The 26125-nt window shown below is 35.7% G+C and overlaps 1 protein-coding gene across 1 annotated transcript in view; it reads left to right on the forward strand.

The window, feature by feature from the left end:
• The window catches only part of PIGK (phosphatidylinositol glycan anchor biosynthesis class K), a gene marked incomplete at both ends in the record, with an annotated part of 90681 nt that overhangs the window by 11713 nt on the left and 52843 nt on the right, over positions 1 to 26125 (forward strand). The window contains 5 exons of the mRNA XM_084242924.1: positions 14299 to 14434; positions 16649 to 16760; positions 19114 to 19210; positions 21219 to 21336; positions 21532 to 21642. Coding sequence (XP_084099050.1) covers positions 14299 to 14434; positions 16649 to 16760; positions 19114 to 19210; positions 21219 to 21336; positions 21532 to 21642 — 574 coding nt within the window. The remainder of the gene's footprint in view (positions 1 to 14298; positions 14435 to 16648; positions 16761 to 19113; positions 19211 to 21218; positions 21337 to 21531; positions 21643 to 26125) is intronic.

The raw sequence follows: 26125 nt of genomic DNA on the forward strand, positions 1-26125 counted from the left end.
AGAATTATTAATTATTAATTAATACCATTAAGAAAACACCTTAAATTGAATCTGAGAAAGGATGATTTACTAGATCAAACGTTCAGGTATCATTTTGGCAATTAGCCAATTATTGTAATTTGCCAGTTGATTCCCTTTAAGTAATTTTATGTGGTTATTGCTTTGGTTTTAAATGACCTTGTAGTTGGACTTTCAAATATTTGATGACTTAAACCATTTATTATTTAACAAATAGAAATCAATAGAAAAGATTCTGTCTGCCTTTTAGCCTATTATGATGAATACAAACTCTTTTTTTTTTTTTTTTGCTTTTCAAAAACAATGCTTTTTATTTTTTTTTTTAAATGTCAATTTAAATTTTTTTTTTTTAAATTTTATTGTTATATTCCCCATACAATTGCAGCCCCCCATTCTGACCCCAATCCCTCCCCTCCCGCCCCCCTAAAAGTGTCTCTGGTTCATAGTTTTTTGTTGATTTTGATTTTCACTTTCTTATAGTTATTCATTTTCCTGGTCCCTTATTTAAGTTTTCTAGATTCCTGCTATGAGTGAGACCATCCGGTATTTTTCTTTTTCTTTTTGGCTTATTTCGCTGAGCATGATCCCTTCCAGCGCCATCCATGTTGCAGCAAATTGCATGTGTTTATCTTTTTTGAATGCTGAGTAATATTCCATGGTATATATGTACCACATCTTCTTGATCCAGTCATCTATTTTTGGGCATTTGGGTTGTTTCCAAAGCTTAGCTATTGTAAATAGTGCTGCTATAAACATAGGGGTGCAGGTGTTCTTTGGAATTGATGTTTCTGTGTCCTTTGGGTAAATACCTAGGAGTGGAATTGCTGGATCATATGGAAGCTCTATGTTTAGTAGGTCCAGAAATCTCCACACAGCTTTCCACAGTGGTTGGACCAGTTTGCACTCCCACCAACAGTGCAGAAGAGTTCCTTTTTCTCCACACCCTCGCCAACATTTGTTGTTGCTAGTTTTTTTAATATGTGCCATTCTCACTGGTGTAAGATGGTATCTCATGGTAGTTTTGATTTGCATTTCCCTGATGACAAGTGATGTTGAACATTTTTTCATATGCCTGTTGGCCATTTGCATTTCCTCTTCAGAGAAGTTTCTTTTTAGCTCTTCTGCCCATTTTTTGACTGGATTATTTTCTTTGTTGTTGTTGAGTCTCATCAGCTCTTTGCAGATTTTTGTGATCAGTCCTTTATCATTAGTGTTGGGTGCAAAAATGTTCTCCCAGTTGGTGGGGTTTCTCTTTGTTTTTGTTATTGTCTCTTTTGCTGTGCAGAAGCTCTTTAATTTGATGTAGTCCCAGCTGTTTATCTTTGCCTTCACTATCACTGCTTTGGGTGATGTGTCTGTAAAGATGTCTTTGATGTGCAAATCACGTAGTGTTTTGCCTATATTTCCTTCTATATATTTTATGGTTTCAGGTCTTATGTCTAGTTCTTTAATCCATTTTGAGTTGATTTTTGTGTATGGTGTGAGGTGGTGGTCAAGCTTCTGAATACAAACTCTTAATTGATGACATGTACTTCTTTATTCCTATCTGGAATTAGGTATAAAAATGCAATTTTAAATAAATGTTTAGTCAGAACAAGTAAAACCAGTTTAAAAGTTTGACTTTTAAAATACATTAGAATTTTATCATAACTTCTGTTATAGTCCAGAAATGAATCCTGAGAAAAATCATTGGCTATGACATTTAATTAAAATTTTAAGTAGAGTTCTGTTTTTTTTGTTAAATTTGTTTGCTTTTTCAGGGAAGCATTTTATCTTTGTTTTGAAGTGCAAGGTATTTGTGTTTAATTTTCCCAGATACTCAATAAGTAATTAGTTTATGTCACACATCATTTACTAAAATACATGAAAAGGTGATTGCTTTTGTTTTGGAAGTTCACACTAATTCTGTAGATCTTGACTGACATATCATATTATGTTACTATTTTCTTTCTGATTTCTTTCTCATCTTCTGCATATATTTCATATATTTCAACCATTGTGAGCTATTATCTCTGCCTGGAATAGCTGTCTGTACTTCTAGCTCACTGCTACCTAAACCTGGCTGTGATTGTGAATTACCAGTGGCAAACATTAAAAGCATCAGTTTCTTTGCTCTACCTAAAGAGGGTCTAATTTGCTAAATCTGAAGTGATGCCAAGACCTTAGTTCTGTATGTGATTCAGATGCACAACCAAGTGTAGGAAACACAGCTTTAACTTCAACCTGATCTTTCGCTCTCAGAACTATTGTAATTAGTTCTTTCCTGACCTCCCTTTTTTGCTTCTGTGGTATCCTGTGTTATCTTTTATGATAACATTTATAATTTTATGGTTATAAACTAATTATAGTATGTCTTCCTAATTATATTATAGAATGTGAACTCCTTGAAGGGAACAAGGATTTTATTCCTGTTTCATTTTGTGCCTTCAGCATTTAGCATTGTGCCTGGCATATAGTAGGTGCTTAGTAGATATTAGATAAATAAGCACATGGAAATACTTTATCAATTCCAAAAAGCAAGCATAAGTTAGTACTTTAAATGTATAGACATTTCTCTGAAAGTATGTTAAATCTGGTTTTTAGCAAATGTTAATCTGATAATTAAAGATATTTTAATAATTAGGCTGCCAGAATTTTATAATACTGTTTCAAACTATTGATTAGGGAAAAGATTGTAATGTGTATGGGGGAAAATGAGAAGAGATTCTCTTAAAATCCTCATCATTACTCTTGTCTATTATCATTTTCATACCTATGTCCCTTGAGGAACAAATGTCTTGCACTATGTGTCTACACTTTTTTTCTGACATCCATCCTCAAAGGTTTTATTTTTATTTGCCATGTTTTAGCTTCATGAAACATTAGGAAATTTCCTGCCTTTAGATAATTGTTTGGACTAAATTCCTGTTCAGCTGCCTCCAAATATGATTAAGATGAACTACAAAAAAGGCCTTAGGTGTTAGGGAAAAGTGTTTTTCCTCTAGTGCTACAGTTGATTACTCTTTTCTTTGGTTGAGCACCTGATGAAGTGGTTTTCTTAGGGTTAGGGACGTGTTATATGAACAACATACATATCTGGAACACAAAAGTTGTCATATTGATTCTCTGAGAGGCACATGGGGATGTGGCTGACTAATGGAATGTTGAATCATAGGGGAGTAAATGCATTTAGTATTGGGTTGGGTAAATGGGGAGTAAATGCATTTAGTATTGGGTTGGGTAAGCTCTGCCTTTCCCTATCGTCTTACCTCCTACCCCATCTCTGCTATGCCCCACTCTCCACCCCCCAGAGTCAGATTAAGATTATGGAGTTAAAGGTGAATGTGATTTACTACTACCAGATTTACTACTTGTAGACTACAAATAGGGTGGATGTGAGTTTTGTAATGACTGCTGTCTGATGAATGTTTTTGTGGTTAAATAGCTTTGTGACAGGTTTTTTTTATATTTCAATCATTTAATAATTTAATATTCCTATTTAATCCTTTTATTCTTCATCTCCCCTTATCCAGAAGCTTTGAGTGTTTGAAAAATAAGATTCACATGCCTTATGGCGGTACTCATGGGTTTTTGCAAGCTGGCTCCAAATCTGATATTCTGATCCCTTATACTTGAGCCAATTCCTTCTTGTAAATCCCTCTACTTGCCTCTGTTATTGCCTTACACTGGTCCTTCCATCTGTAGTGCTTTCCTTCCTGTGACCAAATTTGATTTATGCAATTTATGCTTTACCTAAAGCACTCTTGATCCTTGTATAAGTAACATTATTTTTAATATATATTATCATGGTGCTTTTTTTGATGCATTAATCTTATTTCTTCAAAGCTGTTCTGATACTGTATTTGTATTCCTTATATTGTTTTCTTTGGTATATTGTATAGAGTTTAATGAATGAATGGTATGCTAAACACCCTCAGCTAACTAAGTAGAGCTTCACTGGTCTAGGCTAGAAAGGAAATATTGATGAATACTTGTTACTTATGTTCACTTTTTTTAAAAAGATTTATTTAGTTATACAAGCACTGGGTACAGTCAGAAGCGTGGGAGGGTGAGAGAATTCACCAGAGCCAGAGCGGGGAGCAAAGCAGGTAGAAGGACCGAAGTACACTGCTGAGGGGAGCAGCGGGCGGCAGGAGAGGTCTGCGCACCATGTGGGACCCTCCTCCGGTGGCCGGGGAGCAGCCGGGGATTGAACCGGCTCTGCAGAGGCTGCGGGCAGCTTCGCAACCCAGCGCTCAACCGCTGCGCCACCGGGGAGGCCCTATTTATGTTCACTTTTAATCTTATTCTCAAACACCACTGAGCTAAATGTCTTCTTAGTTGATTTTATAAACTCTTCTCATTGGTGGGGTGATCTCACCAAGGAACTTTAAATCTGTTTCTTTCTATCAGGTAGAAGTCCATAAGAGTCTTACCTAAGATAAGTCAACTTTAACTTTATTTACTTTCTACCCTCCTACTATAACGTTCCCTCAGGATTATTTTGAATCCTATCCTTTTAAACTTCTTCCAGAGTAATAAATACTAGAATTCAAATGTGAATTCTGGCAATATTTATATAAATTAGAAAAAAGTAACTACCTGTTAATTGTTGTTTTGAAAATCATCTTGGTAATTTAGCTTTTGACTATTCTTTATACTACTGTGGGTTAAGTCTTAAATATAAAAGGGCATTTTCTAATGTGGAGCATTAATAATTGTTTCAGGAATTTTCCTGTATAATTTCTTTTTTGTACAATTTTCTTATGTAATTTGGAGAAGGGCATGGCTATTATGGTTCTTTGAAAATGCTTGTGGCTTTTTCTCTAATAAGGTCAGCCAAAATGTACCCCTATTTCTGGTTTTCTCCCCTTCCAATATACACTTTACTACTCACTGTAATCCATATATTCTTAATTTTATAATGAATTACTACATTCATTCCTTGGGTTTTTATTAGTGATTGTTTTTTCCCCATCTTACATAATGAAAATCAAAATGGTTAAATGTTTGCTTCAGGTCCATTTAAGGTACTATCAAATAACAGATCCAGAATTTGGATTCAGGTCTGACATTATGACGAAAGTTATGTCCTCTGTGAGAAATTTACAGCAGTTATTATTTATGGAACATTTGTAATTAGAGAACTCTTTTAATATACATTATCTCATTTTATTCTAATGACAGTCCTATAGAGATTGGTATAACTTTGCACATTTAATACCTTCTTAAATTCTAAAATATATAGCTACATGTTGAATATAGTGCTGGGGTGTTATGGAAATCGTTAATATCACTTTAATAAAATACCTCTCCTGTTATTCCATTTTCTTGATTTTTTTTTTTTGCTCTTGATTAGTCTTCATTATTTCCTGTTTCACGTACTTCATGCTTCTTCATGCTTTGTAGCTGTAATACATGCCTCTGTACTTAACAGCTTTTAGCTGTTTATTCCCTGTCTCCAGTCTCTTTCCCCTTCCAACTCATCCCACACACAGCTGTTGGAACCATCTTTCTCAGACACTGCTTTCATCATTTTACTCCCACCATTGAGAAGCTGCAGCAACTCTGTTGCCTTTCTAAAATAATGCAAAATTTTCAACCAACCTTTAGTCTTTAATTACTGGTTTGTTAATTCTAACTTAGTGTGTTCATTTGTTGATTTGTTATGACATCTACCACATAATATTTAGGCATTCCCACTTCTTTCTGTTTGTTTGTTTATTTGTTTTCACCACTTATCTCAGATGTCCCCTGTAGTCTTCTTTCCCATATGTCTTTTTTCGTTTTTTGTTGCATGTAGAACATTGTAGAGTGTTTTTCCAGGGATGGCACTGAGTTTTTTTTTTTTTAAACTTTTTTATTAATGCATATAATTTCCCAAGTAATTAACTATATGTTTAAAATTTTTTCTAACATTTTATTATTTTGTCTCACTTTTTTTTTTTTTATTATATTTTTCTTTCCTAGTAATATCTTTTTTTTTTTTTTTTTTTTTTTTTAAGATCTATTTATTTATTTATACAAGCACTAGGTACAGTTAGAAGCGCGGGAGGGTGAGAGAATTCACCAGAGCCAGAGCGGGGAGCAGAACAGGCAGAAGGACCGAAGTACACTGTTGAGGGGAGCAGCGGGTGGCAGGAGAGGTCTGCGCACCATGTGGGACCCTCCTCCGGTGGCTGGGGAGCAGATGGGGATCGAACTGGCACTGCAGAGGCTGCGGGCAGCTTCGCAACCCAGCGCTCAACCGCTGCACCACCAAGGGAGGCCCTATTTTGTCTCACTTTTTATGAACAAAGGATGGGAATGAAAGGCATGTGCTTTGTAAATAATTTGTAGTGTATTATCACAGTTGTTGTCAAGATAATACTAACTCACGTCTTTGAATGTTCTTCTTGTCTCCTGTCACTTCCTAACAGTTTTTTTCTCATATAGCCTATAAAAATATAAATAATAGTATTTGAATATGAATTCTTATGTATTCTTAACAATCTGTCATTTTATTTTTGCTCTGGCAGCTGATCTGTCTGCCACTCCACATGATGTTCCCGGTGAAGTACATATAATGTCTTAAATAGGGAAACATTTAAAGTAGTTAAGTTTAAATGAGCCCTGAGGAGAACAGTGACAAAGGTAAAAAAGGTAAAAGGTGTGTTTTGGCAAGTCTTTTCATGCTTTTATTTTAGATAATAAGTATGACCAATTTGCAAGATGAAGGTCCTGGAGGCTTTATGCAACAGAGAAGAAATTTCTTTATTGATTTGTAAATAGTGGGAATATTGAAATGTTAAAGAAGCCAAAGATGCTTTTTCCCTTATCAGTACCACCATGTCTTCATTACTGACCCTATCCTCCTATTTAGTAACTTGATTTCCTAGACATTGTTCTTCAGAGGCTATTCTTGCTTCTTGGCTATTCTTGCTTGGCTATTCTTGCTTCTTGTTCTTCCGTACTAATTTTAGAATCAACTCGTCAAGTTCTTAAAAAACCCTTTTGAGATTTTAATTTGCATTGCAGTAAGTTTTAGATCAGCATAGAATGGTATGCTGGTATTAAATCTTTAAATTTATGAATACGGTATATCACTCCATTTAATTATGTGTCTCACAGCTTTCAACTAAGTTTTATAATCTTTAATTTTTCTCCATAGACATCTTTAGTAGACTTTTTAGTCTACTATTTTTTGTTGTTGATAATGCAGATGACACCTCTAAAAATATATATTTTATTCTCTTGTGCATGCAGCTGTTTTTTTGTATATTGCTCTAGTAACTTGATGAACTTATTAATTTTAATAATTTGACTACAAATTCCTATTTATTATTAGTCATAAAATCTACAATGACATGGCTTCCCCAGTGGTGCAGTGGTTGAGCACTGGGCTGCGAAGCTCCCCGCAACCTCTGTAGCATAGGTTCGATCCTGGCCCCCAGCGAGGGTCCCACATGGAGTGCAGACCTCTCCTGCCATGTCTGCTGCTCCCCTCAGCAGTGTCTTTCGTCAGTCTGCCTGTTCTGTTCCCTGCTCTGGCTCTGGTGAATTCTCTTACCCTCCTGCGCTTCTGACTATACCCAGTGCTTGTATACATAAATAAATAAATCTTAAAAACAAAAAAAAAAATCTACAATGACGATTTACTTCTTTTCAAAATTTTTTTTAAAGATTTATTTATTCATGTATACAAGAACTGGGGAACAGGCCAGAGGTGTGGAGGGTGACAGGATTCACCAGAGACAGAGTGAGGAACAGAACAGGCAGATTGACTGAAGTACACTGCTGAGGGGAGCAGCAGGCAAGTCAGGAGAGCTCTGCTGTGCCCTATGGATTGCTCCCTGGTGGGTGATTGAACTCTGCTGCAGTGGCTGCGGAGAGCTTCAAAGGTTGTGATGCCAGAATTGTCAGGCCTAGTCTCCCAGCCAGGAACGGATTCCAGGCTGCAGGGCAGTGCTGAGCCCCAGCTGCTAGACCCCCCACGGGTTGGTGTCTCATGAGACGCTCAGGCAAGCAAGCAAGAAGAGGCAGGACAGGTTTGTTTAGAAAAAGTTTATTGAGAAGAAAAAGAACAGAAATAAAGTGGGACTCCCAGGCCAGGGAACCAGGCCTGGGAGGGGCAAGGAAGCCAAAGTGGAATTGTGTCTCAGGGAATATATACCTTTTTTCCCCTCATTATTCTAAAGTTCTACCAGTCTCTTTGTGATTGGTCAGTTTTTGGCTGTCTCACTTAATTTGCTACTGAGTGGGAGATCTTCACATTCCTTATCTAACAGGTCTGTCTTTCCCTATTTGTTATATCTTTATCTTTATGGTCTAGCCCTCTCTGTGAGCATCTTTACACTTTATCTTATCATCTGAAGAAAACCAGGACCATCCTTAACAAGATTATCTGTAGTTGCTAGGATGTTTGTTTTTCCCAGTGGAATTGGTTTCATTTCCTTGCTCATCCTTATCTCTGAAGCCTTCCTGAATTCTTCAGAGGTCCCCTCCTGCACTGTCCCTAAATACTGCCTAATAACCCTAGCTTGCCCTGTCTCAGTTGCATCTTAACTCCTTGCGCCACCAGGGAGGCCCTCTTTTCAAATTTTTGTACCATTAATTATTTTTTTAATCTTTAAAAACTTTTCATATTTGAAAATTTGGGGATTCAAGTTGTCTTTAAACCAAAAAGTAGTATTATCTAATTAGTATTATCTAATTAGTACAGAATGTACTGCAACTTTAAATAAACACTTGAAAAATATTTAGATTAATATAGCAATGTATTTAAATTTCACTCAGTGAATAATTTTTATTATGGTAATATCAGGCTATTATAAGTAAAAAGTTATTTTTAAAAAAATTCACATACTAGTGGTATAGGACAGTGAAAGATTATCCATTTATTCATAAATATATGTGAAATGTTTATATTTTAACCCCTTTGTAACTGGTTCCTGACTGGGCCAAGAAGAAATTTAGGGAGGCATGTAAGGAATAGCCCAGCTACCCTGATGAGGCCTTATCTATTCATTCAGTGTTTGGCAAACATAATAACAGGAAAGTAATTTTTAGATCCTCTCCCTCATTCCCCACAGATTTTTCTCAAATGGGTTTCATACCTCCTTTTTGAGAAGTTTTAACATTTTTCATATTGATCATTTTTAAATTTATAAAAACCCACTCAACTGGAAGGGATCATTCTCAGTGAAATAAGCCACAAAGAAAAAGAAAAATACCGGATGGTCTTACTTATAGCAGGAATTTAGAAAACCTAAATAAGGGATCAGGAAAAAGACTAATTATAATAAAGTAAAAATCAAAATCAACAGGCAACTATGAACCAGAGACACACTACTGGGTGGGGGTGGGGGGATAAGGGAGTAAGATCAAAACAAGGGTGGTAGGAATTTCACGGGGATAACCAAAATGAAAATGCATACGTCGTACAAAAATGAAAACTGATGTAGAAAATATATAAAATAAACTTAAAAAATTAAAAAAAAAAAAAAACCTGCTCAAGGTATTCTATTTACATTAGATACCAAGGAATGGTAAGAGAACAAAATCTTAGCAATTTCCATGTTTTTTTTAATCTGAAAAAGAAGTTATGTTACAGGGCAGGGAGAGGGGCACCCCACACCCTGCAAACCTGCCTGCTTTAAATAGGTTCTGCCATCTGACGCATCAACACAAAACATATGAGACTTTGATGAAAAGGAACTTTAAAACAATTAGGAAACAATACAGGAAAGGCAGAGAATATAGTTTCTAAATCTACCACCCAAAGTTATCCATCCCCTCATGGGTAAAAGTCCACCCAAGCGGGATTGGCCCAGAACAAGGCCCCAAAGCCTGTCACAAGTCTAAAGCATCTTCCAGTGGGGTCCCACAGAAAAGGATCAGAAACAACCAGACAAGTCTAGAAGGAAAAGAGAAAAATCAAAATCAAGACAAAAACCGCCATTGTCACCTCCCCACAGGTCTCACCCACATCTGTTTCAACCAGTCCATGACCAAAAGCAAGTGTAGTTTCTTCACATGTCTCTTGGTTCCATGTGCCTCCTCCTCTCCTTCTGGCTCTCCATCCTGCTTCCTTCCTTCCTTAGTCTCCTCTGCAACCTCTTCTCTCCCTGCTCAGCTCCACCCTCCCTTGGGTGGGGCAGGAGACCTGGAACCTTCCCCTTTTCTGGGGACCACCCTGTTACAATTATGCTTTACTAATATTTATTATATATTTAAACTAGCAAAAACATATGATGTACAGAGTAAGTAGTGGTAGGAATATATGGGTATATAATTTTTTAACCAATTAGAGTATGTAATTTAAAAATGTGGAAACTATATAAGTAACTGCTGTGTAATTGAACTTCCTATAAAATTTCACTCTTTTTCTTTTGATTTTGTGTTGAGAAAGGCCATATTACCATATGCATTTGAGGGCCTTGAATAAATCGCACATGGTAGTATAGGTTTACCACACTAAAAATACCATATTCTTATATTGATTGGGTATATTTGTCTTTTTTTTTTTTTTAAAGATTTATTTATTTATTTATACAAGCACTGGGTACAGTCAGAAGCGCGGGAGGGTGAGAGAATTCACCAGAGCCAGAGCAGGGAACAGAGCAGGCAGAAGGACCAAAGTACACTGCTGGGAGGAGCAGCGGGCAGCAGGAGAGGTCTGCACGCCATGTGGGATCCTCCTCCGGTGGCCGGGGAGCAGCCGGGGATCGAACCGGTGCTGCCGAGGCTACGGGCAGCTTTGCAACCCAGCGCTCAACCGCTGCGCCACCAGGGAGGCCCCTGGATATATTTGTCTTTAATTAGAGTATTTTAATAAGGCAAAAAACAACTTACTGTTGTTATTTATAGAAATGTCTTCAATGTAGACCTTTTTTGGGTCTTGATTCCAGCATTGATTGATTTTACACACACTCAAAGAAAATTTAAATAGCTGTTGTGGTGTTAATCTTATATTCAAGAAAAAGACACTATAAGGAGTCAACAAGTTAAACTTCATCATAACTAGTGATCAAAGAATGTTTATTGTCACCGGCTTAATTAAATATCAGATCTGATATCCTGCATAGTAAACAGAGCCTGGACGTTATGGACTGCATTTTGTACAATATAGTTTTGTGAAGAGAGATTTTCTGTTTCATAGTATGGATGTCAAAATACTGAAAAAAAAAATTGGAAGTATACAACTTACAGCTTTCTCTTATTAAGAACAATAGCAGGGCCTCCCTGGTGGTGATTGAGCACAGAGCTGTGAAGCTGTTGGCAGCCTCTGCAGTATGAGTTCGATCCCCAGCTGGCCTTGGAGCAACCCACATGGCGAGCAGATCTCTCCTGTCTCGTCCACTGCGTCTCTCAGCAGTGTATTTCATCAGTCTGCCTGTTCTGTTCCCTGCTCTGTCTCTGATGAATCCTCTCACCTCCCATGCATCTGGCCTGTACCCTGGCTCTTGTATAAATAAAATAAATCTAAAAAAAAAAAAAAAGAACAATAGCAGTTACTTAATTTTAGCAAAATAACAGCATCCTTCAAATGGAATTAATGTTTTTAGAATATTATTACATTGATGGTCTTGTTAGAATTTAATATTTTTAACAAATTTAACTTAGAATTTTATATTTATAATTTTATAAGAGTTATAAAGTTAAAGAGTTTACATATATTTAAGTATCATACAAATAATTTAACACTTGGAGTAAGCGAGAATTTTTTTTGTCAGAAAATGGTCTGAACATTTCTTAAGTTTCAGAACAGTGAATTGAATATGTAGTTAGACTTCAAAACCATTGTAATCTAGTCTGTATCTTGACATGATTTTCATTTATTATCTACATATATAATAATTTTTATGCTATGTTGATTTATGTTAACTAAGAGTTCTAGTACTTTAGTCTCAAAATTATCTGTAGAAAAAATGTTGATTGAATTTGTGATTTTAATCTTAAATTACTACTATATTAACATTGTGAAATTAATCTTAAATGAAAAACATGACCTTAAGGGAATAGTTTTATTTTTATATTGTGATTTTGAGGTCAGTTCAGACTTATTTTTTTTTAAAGATTTATTTATTTATGCATACAAGAACTTGGGTATAGGACAAAGGCGCGGGGGCGGGTATGGTGAGAGGATTCAGCAGAGACAGAGTGGGGAACAAAACAGGCAGATTGACTGAAATACACTGCTGAGGAGAGCAGTGGGTGAGTCAGAAGCAGTGTGCTGCGCCATGTGGGTAGCTCCCTGGCTGGGGATCAAACTCGTGCTGAAGTGGCAGCGGACAGCTTCAAAGGTTGCGTCTTAACCCCTTGTGCCACCAGAGAGGCCCAGTTAAGAATTATTTATTTGTGGTTTGTAACCAAAAAAAAAAAAAAAAAAAAGATGTGACTGATAATAACTAAGTTATGTAATATGTTAGTAATGGAGGTTAAGTAGTAATGTAAATGAATTTTCATGAGTTATTAAAAAAAGAGAAAATGAGAAAATATGTTTTCCATTTTAAGAGGAAATTCATAGAATTTCACCATTCTGTGAGTATGAATAGTAACAGCTGAAGATCTGATCTTTGAATGAGGCAGGGTTGGAACCTTTTCAAAATAGATATCTAGCCAAATTTTTAGAAAAATCACAATGTTTCCGTTTTGAACTTTAATGTATTTGGAACATATGCAGCAGAACATTTTCTTCTTGCTGTCTTCTGCCAACTAATTTTGTATACCACATTAATTTTCTCCTTATGTTTGGGAAATTTTAAATATATGATAAAATAAAGAATTGCTTGATTCATGTTCACCAGTTTTGATGGTAAGGTCAAGATGAGAGGTTTTTTAAGGGAGATTTTGCCATTTTCTTTCAAAGAAAATATATGCAAAAATGCAAATGTTTCATTCACTCAATGAATGTTTATTGAATACTTACTCTTTTCCAGGCCCTGTCACTAAGCCTGAGTGTTCCACTGGTCAACAGGACAGATAGAACCTCTGCCCTCAGAGAGCTTATGTTTTTATGGGAGTGGTAGTAGGAAATCATAGGGTCTTCAGCTTCATAAATTATCTGTGGAAAATAAAACATACAGTAGGAATAGAGTACTTTCTGCGATTGAAATGATGTGAAGATTTGGGTGGTGATATATCTAAGTTAACTCAGTAGCCCTTAAAGTGGGAAAACTTGGCATTTTCCTGGAACAGAAAGAAGGCCAGTGGGGAAGGGACTTGGGGAACATGGGTGGTAGGGGCTGAAGTTAGAAAGATAGACAGTTAAGCCTTGTAGACCTCATGAGGAGTTCCAGGTTTCTTCTTAATTATAATGGGGAGGGCCTCCCCGGTGGCACAGCGGTTGAGCGCTGGGTTGCGAAGCTGCCCGCAGCCTCAGCGGCACCGGTTCAATCCCCGGCTGCTCCCCGGCCACCGGAGGAGGGTCCCACATGGTGCGCAGACCTCTCCTGCCGCCCGCTGCTCCCCTCAGCAGTGTACTTCGGTCCTTCTGCCTGCTCTGCTCCCCGCTCTGGCTCTGGTGAATTCTCTCACCCTCCCGTGCTTCTGACTGTACCCAGTGCATGTATAAACAAAACAAACAAACAAACAAATAAATAAATAAACATGCCTCTATAAAAAAAAATTATAATGGGGAATGTTTGAAAGGGTTTATATCAGAAAGTTTAGTGATTTGACTTATTTAAGGATGGTCACTCTAGTGACTGTAAGGAGAATTAACTGTCAGAGGATGAGAGTTGAAGCAGGAAGTCATGTAGAGAGTTATTTATTCTGGCATCTAGTTATGAGATAATGATGGCTAATATTAGGGAGATGGACTAGAACCAGTGAAAAGTGATTGGATTGGAGATGGAACACAGCGGTATAGTGATTGCACTTGCTCATGGATTACATGTTATCACACTTATGCATTTGGAATACTGACAGTTAAATTCTTTGGCATATCATAGTCATATGCAAGTCTTAAGAATGTCAAATATTACTAAAACTCAAGTATTTGGGGAAGACAATGGAGATCCTTTCTCTTCCCATTGCTATTTGATATAAAATAATACTCTCTTGGGATAAAGATTTTAAGCTATTATTAGTAACTTTAAATTCTGTAGATTGTAAATTCATGCCAGATTGTTCCAATTTCGTTAATACCCTAATTAAAAATATAGAAAAATAAAGGTTTTTTTAAATAGGTATCCATTATTTTGTTCTTTTTAATGAAGAAAAGTGCATATAATGACTACATGATATAAATAAAATGGATCTATTTTAACTTCTTGGTTTTATTTAAGTAGTATATTTACTCTAGTTTTTTCCCTCCAGTCACATTGTGCTGATGCTTGCAGATGACATGGCATGCAACCCTAGAAATCCCAAGCCAGCTACAGTTTTCAGTCATAAGAATATGGAACTAAATGTATATGGAGATGATGTAGAAGTGGATTACAGAAGCTATGAGGTAAATTATTTAATTTAGTAACATTTTTGAAATGAAATTATGGTAGTTTTAAGCTCTAAAATGGTGGTCAAATAAAAGTCTGATCTTTTTCTTTAAACTTTGTGCAGTCTTGATGTAATTCTGTATCGGGTTCATACTAAGGAAAGAATAGATGAGTGTAAAACTTATTACAACATAAGCACTATATATGCATATAGGAATAGAACAACTTTATATTGACTTCTATATTAGTTTCAGTAGGTTTCTTGCATCTGTTCTTTTACAGTAAACATATTTATTTTTCATATTTGATATAAAATTTCAAATTTTACATTTATAGTAAATATATTAATTGTGGAAAAATTAAAATGACAAACAAAAATTCACCCATTTCCACTGCTCAGAGATAAATACTTCTAATATGCTTCCAGATATTTATGTGTATATGTTTAAAAATGAAAATGTAAATTTACAAAAGTGGTATGTTTTCTTTCTTTTTTTTTAAAGTTTTTTTTTTAATGCCTATAACAGCTGGGGTAAAGGCTAAAGGCGCAGGTAGTGAGAGGATTCACCAGAGACCGAGAGAGGAGCAGAACACGCAGATCGACTGAATTACACTGCTGAGGGGAGCAGTGGGCATGTGAGTTAGCTCCCTGGCTGGGGATTGATCTCATGCCACAGTGGCTGGCAATAGCTTGATAGCACTGAGACTTTAACCCCTGCGCCACCGAAAGGCCCTGTTTTCTTCCTCTGAAACTTCATTTTAAATTAACATGGTGAACATGTTTAAAATTTGAAGTCTTCCTTGATGAAATCTTCCTTGGTAATCCTTTCCCTTTCACCATGCCTACCAAAAGTAAACAGTTTCCTGTGTTTACAGTCCTATATTGAAGCAATTTTAAAAGCATCTTTATCTCCTGGGCTGTAAGCTCCTTGAAGACATAGCCAGTATATGTCTTATACCTAGCAAGTACCTATAGCCCTTTGAAGGCATGCAAAGATGTTTGTTCAATGACTATGTTTGTGGGTACTTTTACTTGTTTATTTAGACATCATTAAATGTAGACCAAAATTTCCTTCTTGCTAGCCAACAAGAAATTCTGTTACAACACTTTCCATTTTGCTGTATTCTGAGGAAAATATAAATCAAACTACACACACACACACACACAAAGCGCTCACATTTGTATAACCATGATGTGGGGAAAAGTTGAATTAGAAAACTGGATAGACTTTTTGCGTTTTAAATGTAGATCTGTGTAATATATGATATAGCTGTTAATTTTAAATTAGCATAACATTATTTATGACTATAAATATGCTTTTAAACAAACTGTGAGGTCCAGAAACTCCAGGTTGGGAAATTGGCTTAAAATGTTATAATTTTTTTCACATGTTAAAGATACCTCTAATGAAAATTAGGTAATAAAGTACATTAAAAAAATTAAAGATACATAATTTGGGAATTATTTATGGACTTATCCTTATGGTTTCATTTTTATGATTTATATCTTTCACAGTTCATCTGGTATTAACTAAGTAATTACACAGATTAACTGTAATCATTATAATGTATTATTCACATTTCTCTTTTTTGTATCTTTATAATGAATTGCCTGTGAAGCCAGATTAATAACTTTTAAGCTTTTGGTAATACTTTGCATAGCATTTAAAGTTTTAAATTTAGAATTAGGGGCCTCCCTGGTGGCGTAAGGGTTAAGACACAACTTATGGAGCGATCCACAGCCACTACAGCACGAGTTCGGATTCCTGGCCAGCAAGAGAGCAACCCACATGGTGGAGCAGACCTCTCTTGTCTCGCCCCTTGCTCCCTTCAGCAGTGTATTTTAGTCAGTCTGCCTGTTCTGTTTCCCACTCTGTCTCTGGTGAATCCTCTCACCCCCTCTCCCACTCCCCACCACACCTCTGGCCTATACCCCAGCTCTTGTATGCATAAATAAATAAATCTTTAAAAAAGAAAATTAGAATTAACTTGTTTTTCCATAGGTAATATTTATGTGTTCATTTTAGTTTTTTTAGATGGATGCAAAGTTGCTTTGAGGTATGTATTTAAATAATTTAATTGACTACAACTGAAAACATGTATTTAATTGAATAATATTTCTATGTCTTATTTTCATTATACTGAGTCATAGAAAAAGAAGAAGGAGTATTTTTGAAAGTAAAAAAATCATCTGTTTCCCCAAGTTCTTCAATTTTATCTGATTATTTTAGGTAACTGTGGAGAACTTTTTACGAGTATTAACTGGGAGGATCCCACCTAGTACTCCTCGGTCTAAGCGTCTTCTTTCTGATGACAGGAGCAATATTCTTATTTATATGACAGGTAATCTCAGATTTTAGGCATTTAATAATGGAATATATTGCAACTCTTTCAAAAAGAAATCTGCGTGGAAAGAAATTTAAACACCCTAAATGATTTTTGGTTACAAGAGTTAAATTGTTAAATAGTTCTTTTTATCCATAATATGTATTAACTTGAAATGATATTTGAAAACACTTTTGCCCTCCTTTTTCTTCTTATCTTTATTCTTTTTACTTACTGTCCTAAGAAAACTTACCACTTTTTACTTAGTATCCTGCTGTAACCTCTCTGACTTCAGTTTTGTCTCATTATTCTTATCTCTAAAGTGTTTAATAGAAATCCACATCTGTTCCTTCCTGCTTAAAACTTTTTAATCATTTTGCTTTGATTCAGTCTCAAATTTCAGTGTACATAATGATTACCTGAAAGAAGATAAGAAATTTTCCTAAAATTCTGATTTAGTTTTGGAATGGAGTTGGGCTCATGAAACTGCAAATTAAATATATTCCTCAGATACAAGCTGTGGTAGTCTTTTCATTAACCTTTGAGGAATATTGGTGATGAAATATTAATGTAAATTAATTACATTAATTTAGTTGCATATAATACATATTATCAATTATTTATTTACTTTAAGTTCTTACACTTTTTCTTATTATCTGCCATACGTTTGATCTTTCTGTCCTCCAGATATTTGTTTAAGCTATTGTCTTTGCTTACAAAAGCGTCTCACTTCACTTTGCCTACCTGATTGTTCCTTATCTTTTTAGTCTTAGCTCAGTCTCATCCTTCAGTGATTTTTCCTTTCTCAGTCTAGGGTCACCTATGACTCCAATTGTCTGGGACAGTCCTAGACTATACTTGTTTTCTCAATTTCCCAATTGTTACAGAACCTTCTTTCTCCCTCAGAATTGTCCTGATATGAGTGATATATTTTATAACTGTCTTAAGACGTATCTCTTTCCATGGCAATGTAGGCTCCTTTGCACTAGCATATTAATCCAGTTTCTATCTTGGCATTTAACTGAATATTACTTTCTTGTTTCGATAGTTACTGCCTTCACTAGATTTTGAAACCCAAGATGGCATTGATAATGTGTCTTTTATCCTTTTTAGTCACCAGTGGCGCGTTTTATAGTAGTACTCAGTAAAATGAGTGGTGCTCAAAATGATAAAAATTTTTCAGAGTATTCCTTTCAACTGATGATGAAGCAGGCGCAGGTTGAATCTTAGATGTTGCCTAACAGGACAGTTACTGACTCCCACTTAGTGGCTTGCTTTTCTTTATCCTGTTGCATTTATTTGCAGCTTTGATTTAGTCAATTTATAAACTTTATAAATTAATAGAGTTAATATAGCCAGGATTATTTTCATTTTATGTGATCTGAAAGTTATAACCTTTTTGACAAATCAGATGAAGTACAGTCTTGTAACTTAGCTTTACTTAATGTGCTTAGACTAAAGATTATGATAATATTTTTTTTCCCAATGAGTCCACTTGTACTTTTTAAGGATAACTCCAGTTATGGAAGAAATTCCAGTTGTGTAAGATAATATTTGGTAAAACTATAATAGAATGGCACTCTGTTTTGTAAATAAAGTTTTATTAGAACATGGTTGCATCATTTGTTTCATAGTATCCATGACTACTTTCATACTACAGTGGCAGAGTCCAACATCAATTTTTAGGGGAGGACTATACTTCCTAGTAGTATTTTCCTTTTTTTTTTTTTTTTGAAGATTTATTTATTTATGCATACAAGAACTGGGGTACAGGTCAGAGGTGTGGGGAGGTGAGAGGACTCACCAGAGACAGAATGGGGAGCAGAAAAGGCAGATCTACTGAGATACACTGCTGACGGGAGCAGTGGGCGAGACAGGCAGGGTCTGCTGCACCATCTGGGTAGCTTCTTGGCTGGCCAGGCATCAAACTCATGCTGCAGAGCTGCGGATAGTTTCATAATGCTGTGTTTAACCCCTTGTGCCACCAGGGAGGCCCCCTAGTAGTACTTTCAAGCATGCTTCCAAGTATACACTGAACAGTATACCATAGGATCAACTCATGTCTTCAGATCCTTTCTCATCAAAAATGTTTGCATGATATTTGAGAAGTTTTTATCTGTGGAAATTCATTTCTGGTGTAATAATCGAGTCAGTACAAGAGTATAAATGTGCTTTTCTAGAATTGAGTGATAGAAAAACTCTTAGATTTATCTACAGTTTTTTATAACTACTGATAGAAAATTAAATATTTTTGCATTATTTTTAATTTTACAGAATGAAATAGCAAATTTTATTAAAATATTTACACCTGAAATTATGCAGTTTACTTAAAAGAAAGTTTCCGTTTTGTCTTTTTGACTCTTTCTACAAGGACATGGTGGGAATGGTTTCTTGAAATTTCAAGATTCTGAAGAAATTACCAACATAGAACTTGCAGACGCTTTTGAACAAATGTGGCAGAAAAGACGGTAACTATCAAATAACTACTTTTCATAAGATAAATTAATAACTAATTTTTCCATGATTAGTACATTTTTAGTTCTTATTTTGTGGGATTTTAACTTATTTCAATCATATATTTTACCCTTTTAGATTTGTGTTTGTTATTTCCACTGAACTGTTATTTTTAAAAGAAAAAAATTCACAGCTATTAAAGATCATGGAAAGATAGTTAGCCTTTAAAGCAGTATCTCTTGTTATTTAGCTACCTGTTTGGAGAAAATATAAGTCCTACTAACCAAGTTCCCCATTATTTTGGGAGGATTGTGAACATGTTTATTTTCTAATTTGTACCTATTCCTACTTTTTTCCTTATTCTCTGACCCTCACTGTCAGAGGGTCACCCTCCTCACTGTGATAGCAGTGCATTCTTTCTTTCATGGGAAAAGATGCTGAAATTATGATTAGTATAAACCATAACTCACATTGAGTTTGAAATATTGGTAATCCATGGTAAGCGATCCTTTATTTAAAAGTTGTCATAAGAATTTGAGTGAATTTAGAGTAGCAATTATGGGTTACCTTCTAAACTTGGCACAAAGGGGAATCTCATGCTTATTTTATCTTCAAAGTGGATGGAAGTATCAAGGTAGAAGTTTTTCTAGGTACTAGCTATGTCTTAGTCATAGCATACATTTATTAAATATATAATAGCTGCTAGGTTCTGTGTTTTATATGTGTTGTCTAATTGAATAATTTTGTGGGGCAGATATTGTTATTATTCCTATTTTTACAAATGAGTAAATTGAGTCATATATAGGTTAAGTAACTTACCAAACTGTACACAGCTATTTAAGTGCCAGCACTAGGCTATACACCCAGGAGGCTGATCCTAGAGCTTTGCTTTCTTAGTTGTTTTATTGTGCCTTCTACCATCTGCTTAGATTTTATGGTTTAAAATCCCATACTTTCTTTTCTAAATGCAGTGTTAGCTGTTTACCTAGATCCAGTGTCTGAAAGAAACTGCTAAGAAAACATACCTGTTCCCTGCTTTCAGCTTTACCAACTAGCATTTTATTCTAAAATATAGAGCTGGGCCTCCCCTGGTGGCGCAGCGGTTGAGCGCTGGTTTGCAAGGCTGCCCGCAGCCTCTGCAGTGCCAGTTCGATCCCCAGTCACCAGCAAGGGTCCCACAAAAAAAAAAAAAAAAAAAAAAATAGAGCTAACTATGTTATTCTTTCTATTAAAAAAGCCTTTGGTGGCTTATTCAAACTTCATATGGAATCCTTGGTAGAGTGGCAGTACCCTCATTTTGAAGATATTTCCCACTTCTTTCCCCTAGATTTACTCTAAATCCTAGATATACAAGTAATGTTCCATTTTCCCTAAACATTTGTATCTTTTCACATTTGTGCTTCTGATTATAGACTTTTTCCTCTGATGGAATGTGTTGTTCCTTTCTTTGTTAGATAAAATAGCTCTGACCCTTCATTGTCCATCTTAGATATAACCTTTCCCTGACTTGCCTTTGTTTACAGTTCCCTTTGTGAGGGTAGGAATTAATTGTTTTATGCCTGGAAGAAAGTCAAGCACAATGTAGGGTCTCAATAAAAGCTTGTAACAGTTACCACATTCCAATTTAGTGATATGGCTGTGTGCCTGTGTCCCAGTTAGTAAGCTCTTTGAATATATTGACTGCATAACATATATTTTTTCCCTGACGCTGGCTCAGTTTCTAGGTGGAGTCTAGGTTGCAAGTAAGTGTTTGTTGAATCGAATATTCATTTAGATACAGCATTAAGTGGCATAGATAAGGGAGGGGAAAGAGTTGGGACAGCCACTTTTTAGCACCCCCACTACATGCAATTGAGATATTTCCCTGTACAGAATTATACCTTTAGTTTTTCTATTACCAGATTTATATTGGGAATTATACTGAAAATTCTCAGGTTTTTAGCTAATGAAACATAAGATAACTTAGTCAATGTATGATTAATACCATGATTCATGTCAAAGATATTATCACTTTTCTTTCAGCTATAATGAACTGCTATTTATTATTGACACTTGTCAAGGAGCATCCATGTATGAACGATTTTATTCTCCTAACATAATGGCTTTAGCTAGTAGCCAAGTGGGAGAAGATTCACTCTCGGTATGTATGTTTTTTCCAACTCTCTTTGGAATATGTAGCTATTTTTGAAATCACATATATGCTTTATGAATACACCTGATATTTTTCATTCTTATACTTTTTAACACCTTAAGAGAAAACTTTGATTACAGTTTAAACATTTTGTTATAGTGATGCTATTTTAGACCTATAACATTTTTTTTTTTTTTTTCATAGCATCAACCTGATCCTGCAATTGGAGTCCACCTTATGGATAGATACACATATTATGTCTTGGAATTTTTGGAAGAAATAAATCCAGCTAGCCAAACTAATATGAATGACCTTGTAAGTGTTTTCTTGATTTGATTATAACCCTTAGGTATGTTAATCTTAATGTGATGAATGAAGTCTCTTATACCCTGGCTCCTTTGGTACTGTTTCATATGTTGAATAATAATCTTTTAAATTGTTTTGAATTTCCTTTTGCAGTAGTCTCTCTCTCTTTACCCTCAAGAGACCTAAAGGTTTAGCTTAGTTAACTTGCTATTCTTTGGGATACAGTCTTTTTTCACTCACTTGCTAAGCTCTTTTCTCTATCAGAAGTGTAGTATTTTTATATTCACAAGTTGAAATTCTGCCTAGTGTTTGGGAATCCAATCAAGTCCTTTTCTTCCAGGAAGTCTTCCCATATTTTTCCCTGATGGAATTTATGTAAGAGAAATATAATAGTCTGTTCTTTTTGAATTGTGAATATTTTTCATATGATTGTGAACATCTTTCTTATTTAATTTGGTAAGTTCCTGAAAGAAAGGGACCTTCTCTTATGTATTTTTGTACACCCTGAAACTTCACGTATAGTGTTTTCATGTAGCTTGTTGAATTTTGTTCACTATTCTTCCCCCACCCCGGCTTTTTAATGCTGATTAATATTTTTTTAGTTTAACCTATTTTGAAGTTGATATTGAAAGCAGGCATCAGAAAAAGCTCGAAACAACAAACTAGATTGAATAATTATTGTGTGTCAATGACTTTCACTCATTTTTCCATTAATTTATACCTTGTTCATTTATTCACAAACATTTCTTGTGTTTTTGTTAAGTGCTGTTCACTGTCTGTGCCCTAGTGAGTCAGACATGTTCCTGTCTTCTTGGCTCTGAGCTCTTAGCATTGCAACCAGACAATTTTGCATTGATGTCTTTATTGTACAGAAACCTTTTTATTTTATGGAAATTTTTATACAAATGGGGACCTGGGACCTCCCTAAGCACTGCATTATGAAGCTATATGCGGCCTCTGCAGCACAAGTTTGATCCCCTGGCTGGCCAGGGAACTACCCACATGGCACAGCAGACCTCTCTTGTCTCGCCCGCTCCTCCCCTCAGGAGTGTATTTCAGTCAGTCTGCCTGTTCAGCTCCCCTCTGTGTTTCTGGTGAATCCTCTCACACACACACCCCTCCCCTGCATTTCTGGCCTGTACCGCAGCTCTTGTATGCATAAATAAATCTTTATTTATTTATTTATTTTTTAATAGGGGCATGTTTTATTTATTTATTTGTTTGTTTATTTGTTTTGTTTATACATGCACTGGGTACAGTCAGAAGTGCGGGAGGGTGAGAGAATTCACCAGAGCCAGAGCGGGGAGCAGAGCAGGCAGAAGGACCGAAGTACACTGCTGAGGGGAGCAGCGGGCAGCAGGAGAGGTCTGCGCGCCATGTGGGACCCTCGTCCGGTGACTGGGGAGCAGCCGGGGATTGAGCCGGCGCTGCAGAGGCTACGGGCAGCTTCGCAACCCAGTGCTCAACCGCTGTGCCACCTGGGAGGCCCTAAATAAATCTTTAAAACAAACAAACAAATGGGGTTCTGATGCAATATTCTGAAAACTGCTATTAGAAGCTATTCATTGCATAAAATAGAACTATTTGCTACGTTTTTGAAGGATATAATTTTGATTCCTGTTATATCTTAATATGAATATTAAAACAAGCATGTGATAAAAAGCTAATTTATCAGAATATTAGTCACCTAAATTCTAGCTACTTAATTTTAAAGTTTATTCTTATTTTAGCATTATACATTGAATATTTTATGTAATGTATGATGTGCTGTCTCAAAAATTTAAAATACATGCACCTAGCACTTTAAATGTCTAATGGATTTTTAAAAAAATACTTTTTCATTAGAATTACATTGGGGACCTCCCCTCGTGGTGCATGCAGTTTAGCGCAGCTCTGTGAAGCTTCCACAGCCTCTGCTGTGCGGGTTCAGCAAGACTCCTACATGGCACGGCAGGCATCTCCTGTCTCACCCACTGCTCCCCTCAGCAGTGTATTTCAGTCAGTCTGTCTGTTCTGTTCCCCGCTCTGTCTCTGGTGAGTCCTCTCACCCTCCTGCACATCTAGCCTGTATCCCCATTCTTGTATGCATGAATAAATAAATCTTTAAAAAAAAATAAAAGAATTACATAGGGAGGACTGAAGAAACCAAATTTTATTGCGTCCAGTTGCTATTTAGTTTTTAATAAACATTCCTCGCTGATATCTTGCCCTCCTACCTCAATTCTTTGTATTGAATTATGATTATTTTAATCTTTTTTAGTAAGAATGATCTGTTAACTTTAAATTTACCAGTGCACTGATTTGGCATATTTCTGGTGATAACTGTATTTGGTCAGACTATTGTATGTATTATAAAATTTGTTGAGTATCATCTGTATTGAGGAGTATCAAAGTTAAAAGATTTGGTGCTTAGCCCCTTAAAAATTTATAGTGCCTGAGTTGAAGAGCATTATTTATTTATTTATTTATTTATTTATTTATTTATTTATTTATTTATGCATACAAGAACAGGGGTACAGGCCAGAGATGCGGGGAGGTGAGAGGATTCACCAGAGACAAAGCAGGGAACAGAACAGGGAGATCAACTGAAATACAGTGCTGAGGGGAGCAGTGGGCGAGTCAGGAGAGGTCTGCTGCACCATGTGGGTTAGCTCCCTGGCCGGGGATGGAACTCTTGCTGCAGAGGCTGCAGATAGCTTCATAGGTTGTGTCTTAACCCTTGTGCCACAAGGGAGGCCCTGAAGGGCATTTTTATAGACTATCACCTCTTACATGAAATCTCTGGACCCTGCAGGTAATGTTTTTTCCTCTATGGACATATAACTTTTGCTATGTACCTTTATTATGCTCACAGTATTGCTGTGTAATTGTTTGTGTAATTGATGTTCACTTGAGGTTTTGAGCTTCTTAAATAAGAGGTATAATAACCTTGCTTTATGTATTTTACTACCCTCAGAACTTAATTACAGTAGTAGGTATATTTGTAGATACTTAGTGAATATTTATTAAATAAATGAAAGGATGTGAAAACAATGCAGATTTTTATGGTACATTTAAATACAATGGGATTAATGAAAAAGTTTTTCATGGAAGAGGTAGATTTCCAGGTTTGGTAAGAAAAAAAGTATTACATACTTTAGGAAAATGTAATACCTGCATAGGCACAGAATTTGAATTATAGATGATCATTGCCTTTGATAATAAATATAAAGCCTGGGTAGAGCGTAGAAATTCCGTAAGTAAATGAGGATTGGTGAAATTAAACTGAGTAATTGTGGTACCTACTTGGTAATTATGTTACCGAGGGTAAGGAAATCAGATTGCTATGATGAGGATTCTTGAAAGAAGGAATAATTTCATAAAAAGTGGAAATATGATTGTTATACCAGTAAAGAAGATAATACTGAAGAAAAAAAAGAAAAAGATGGTAAATAGTGTTTCCCAAGCTCATTTTGACTATGCTTTTCCTGCTTTATTTTGCTGGTACCTAATAAAGCATGCCAAGTTGCTCATTTAGGAATATCCTGAGAGGCCTTCAGTATACCTAGGCATTCTATCTTATCTTTTACTTTGTGTGTTTTTTTTTTTTTAAACTTTCATCTGTTTTGTCCTTTCTGTTTGGCATGTTACTTTCTTGAGCTCCCTCCATCCTTTTTCCTTTGCTTTTTAATTTATTTCCTGATGTCTTCTTTGTAGTTTCTTCTATTGCTTTCCTGGACACAGAAGGCAAGAATTGCTAGCAATATGATGTTAAGCAAATTACTTACTCTCTTTGAGCCTTAATATGAAGTAGAGATAATAATTTTTATAATCACTTAAAGTTATTATTTGGAACATTGTGTTTCATAAGTGATGGCTCTCTACTTTTCCCTAACATACTCTGGTTATTATGTTGGTATTTACTTATGCAGGTATTCTGTTGCCACAGGTGGGCAAGCCCTGACTAGCAGCCTATAACCTTTTTCTTCATTTACTCTGTATTTCTGCCAAACTAATTGTCTTGCACATCTCTGTAACTGCTACTTTCTTAGGAATGCTCATATTTCCCATCTGTAATCTTCCTCTACCTTCAAAACATAGTTTGATACTTTGCCCTCTCTCTTTTTTTCTTGTCTTCAAACTATAAGAAATTTATCCTTTTTCTGAAGTACAGCCTGTCACTTTTTCTTTCTACCTTGTTATACTTACTCATTTCTGACTAGACTCAAAACCTTGAGGATAGGACCATGTCTTATCAATCTTTGTATCCTCTGTGAAAGGTAGCAGTATGAACTGTATGTGACAGATAATTCTTATGAGTTGCTGAGTGAATGACTATGTATCTGACCTTGGTAATTCATTCATATGGAATATCAGGGACAAGATTAACAAAATTGCGAGCTTTGTGGAGCGATACATTGATTTCACACAGTATTCTTTGAAGAACTGGAATGGTGGTGCCATGGGGTTTTTTTCATTTGGGATTAACTAAGAAAGTTATGAGATACATATA

This window comes from Talpa europaea, assembly GCF_964194135.1.
Source record: "Talpa europaea genome assembly, chromosome: 9".
Classification (NCBI taxonomy): domain Eukaryota; kingdom Metazoa; phylum Chordata; class Mammalia; order Eulipotyphla; family Talpidae; genus Talpa; species Talpa europaea.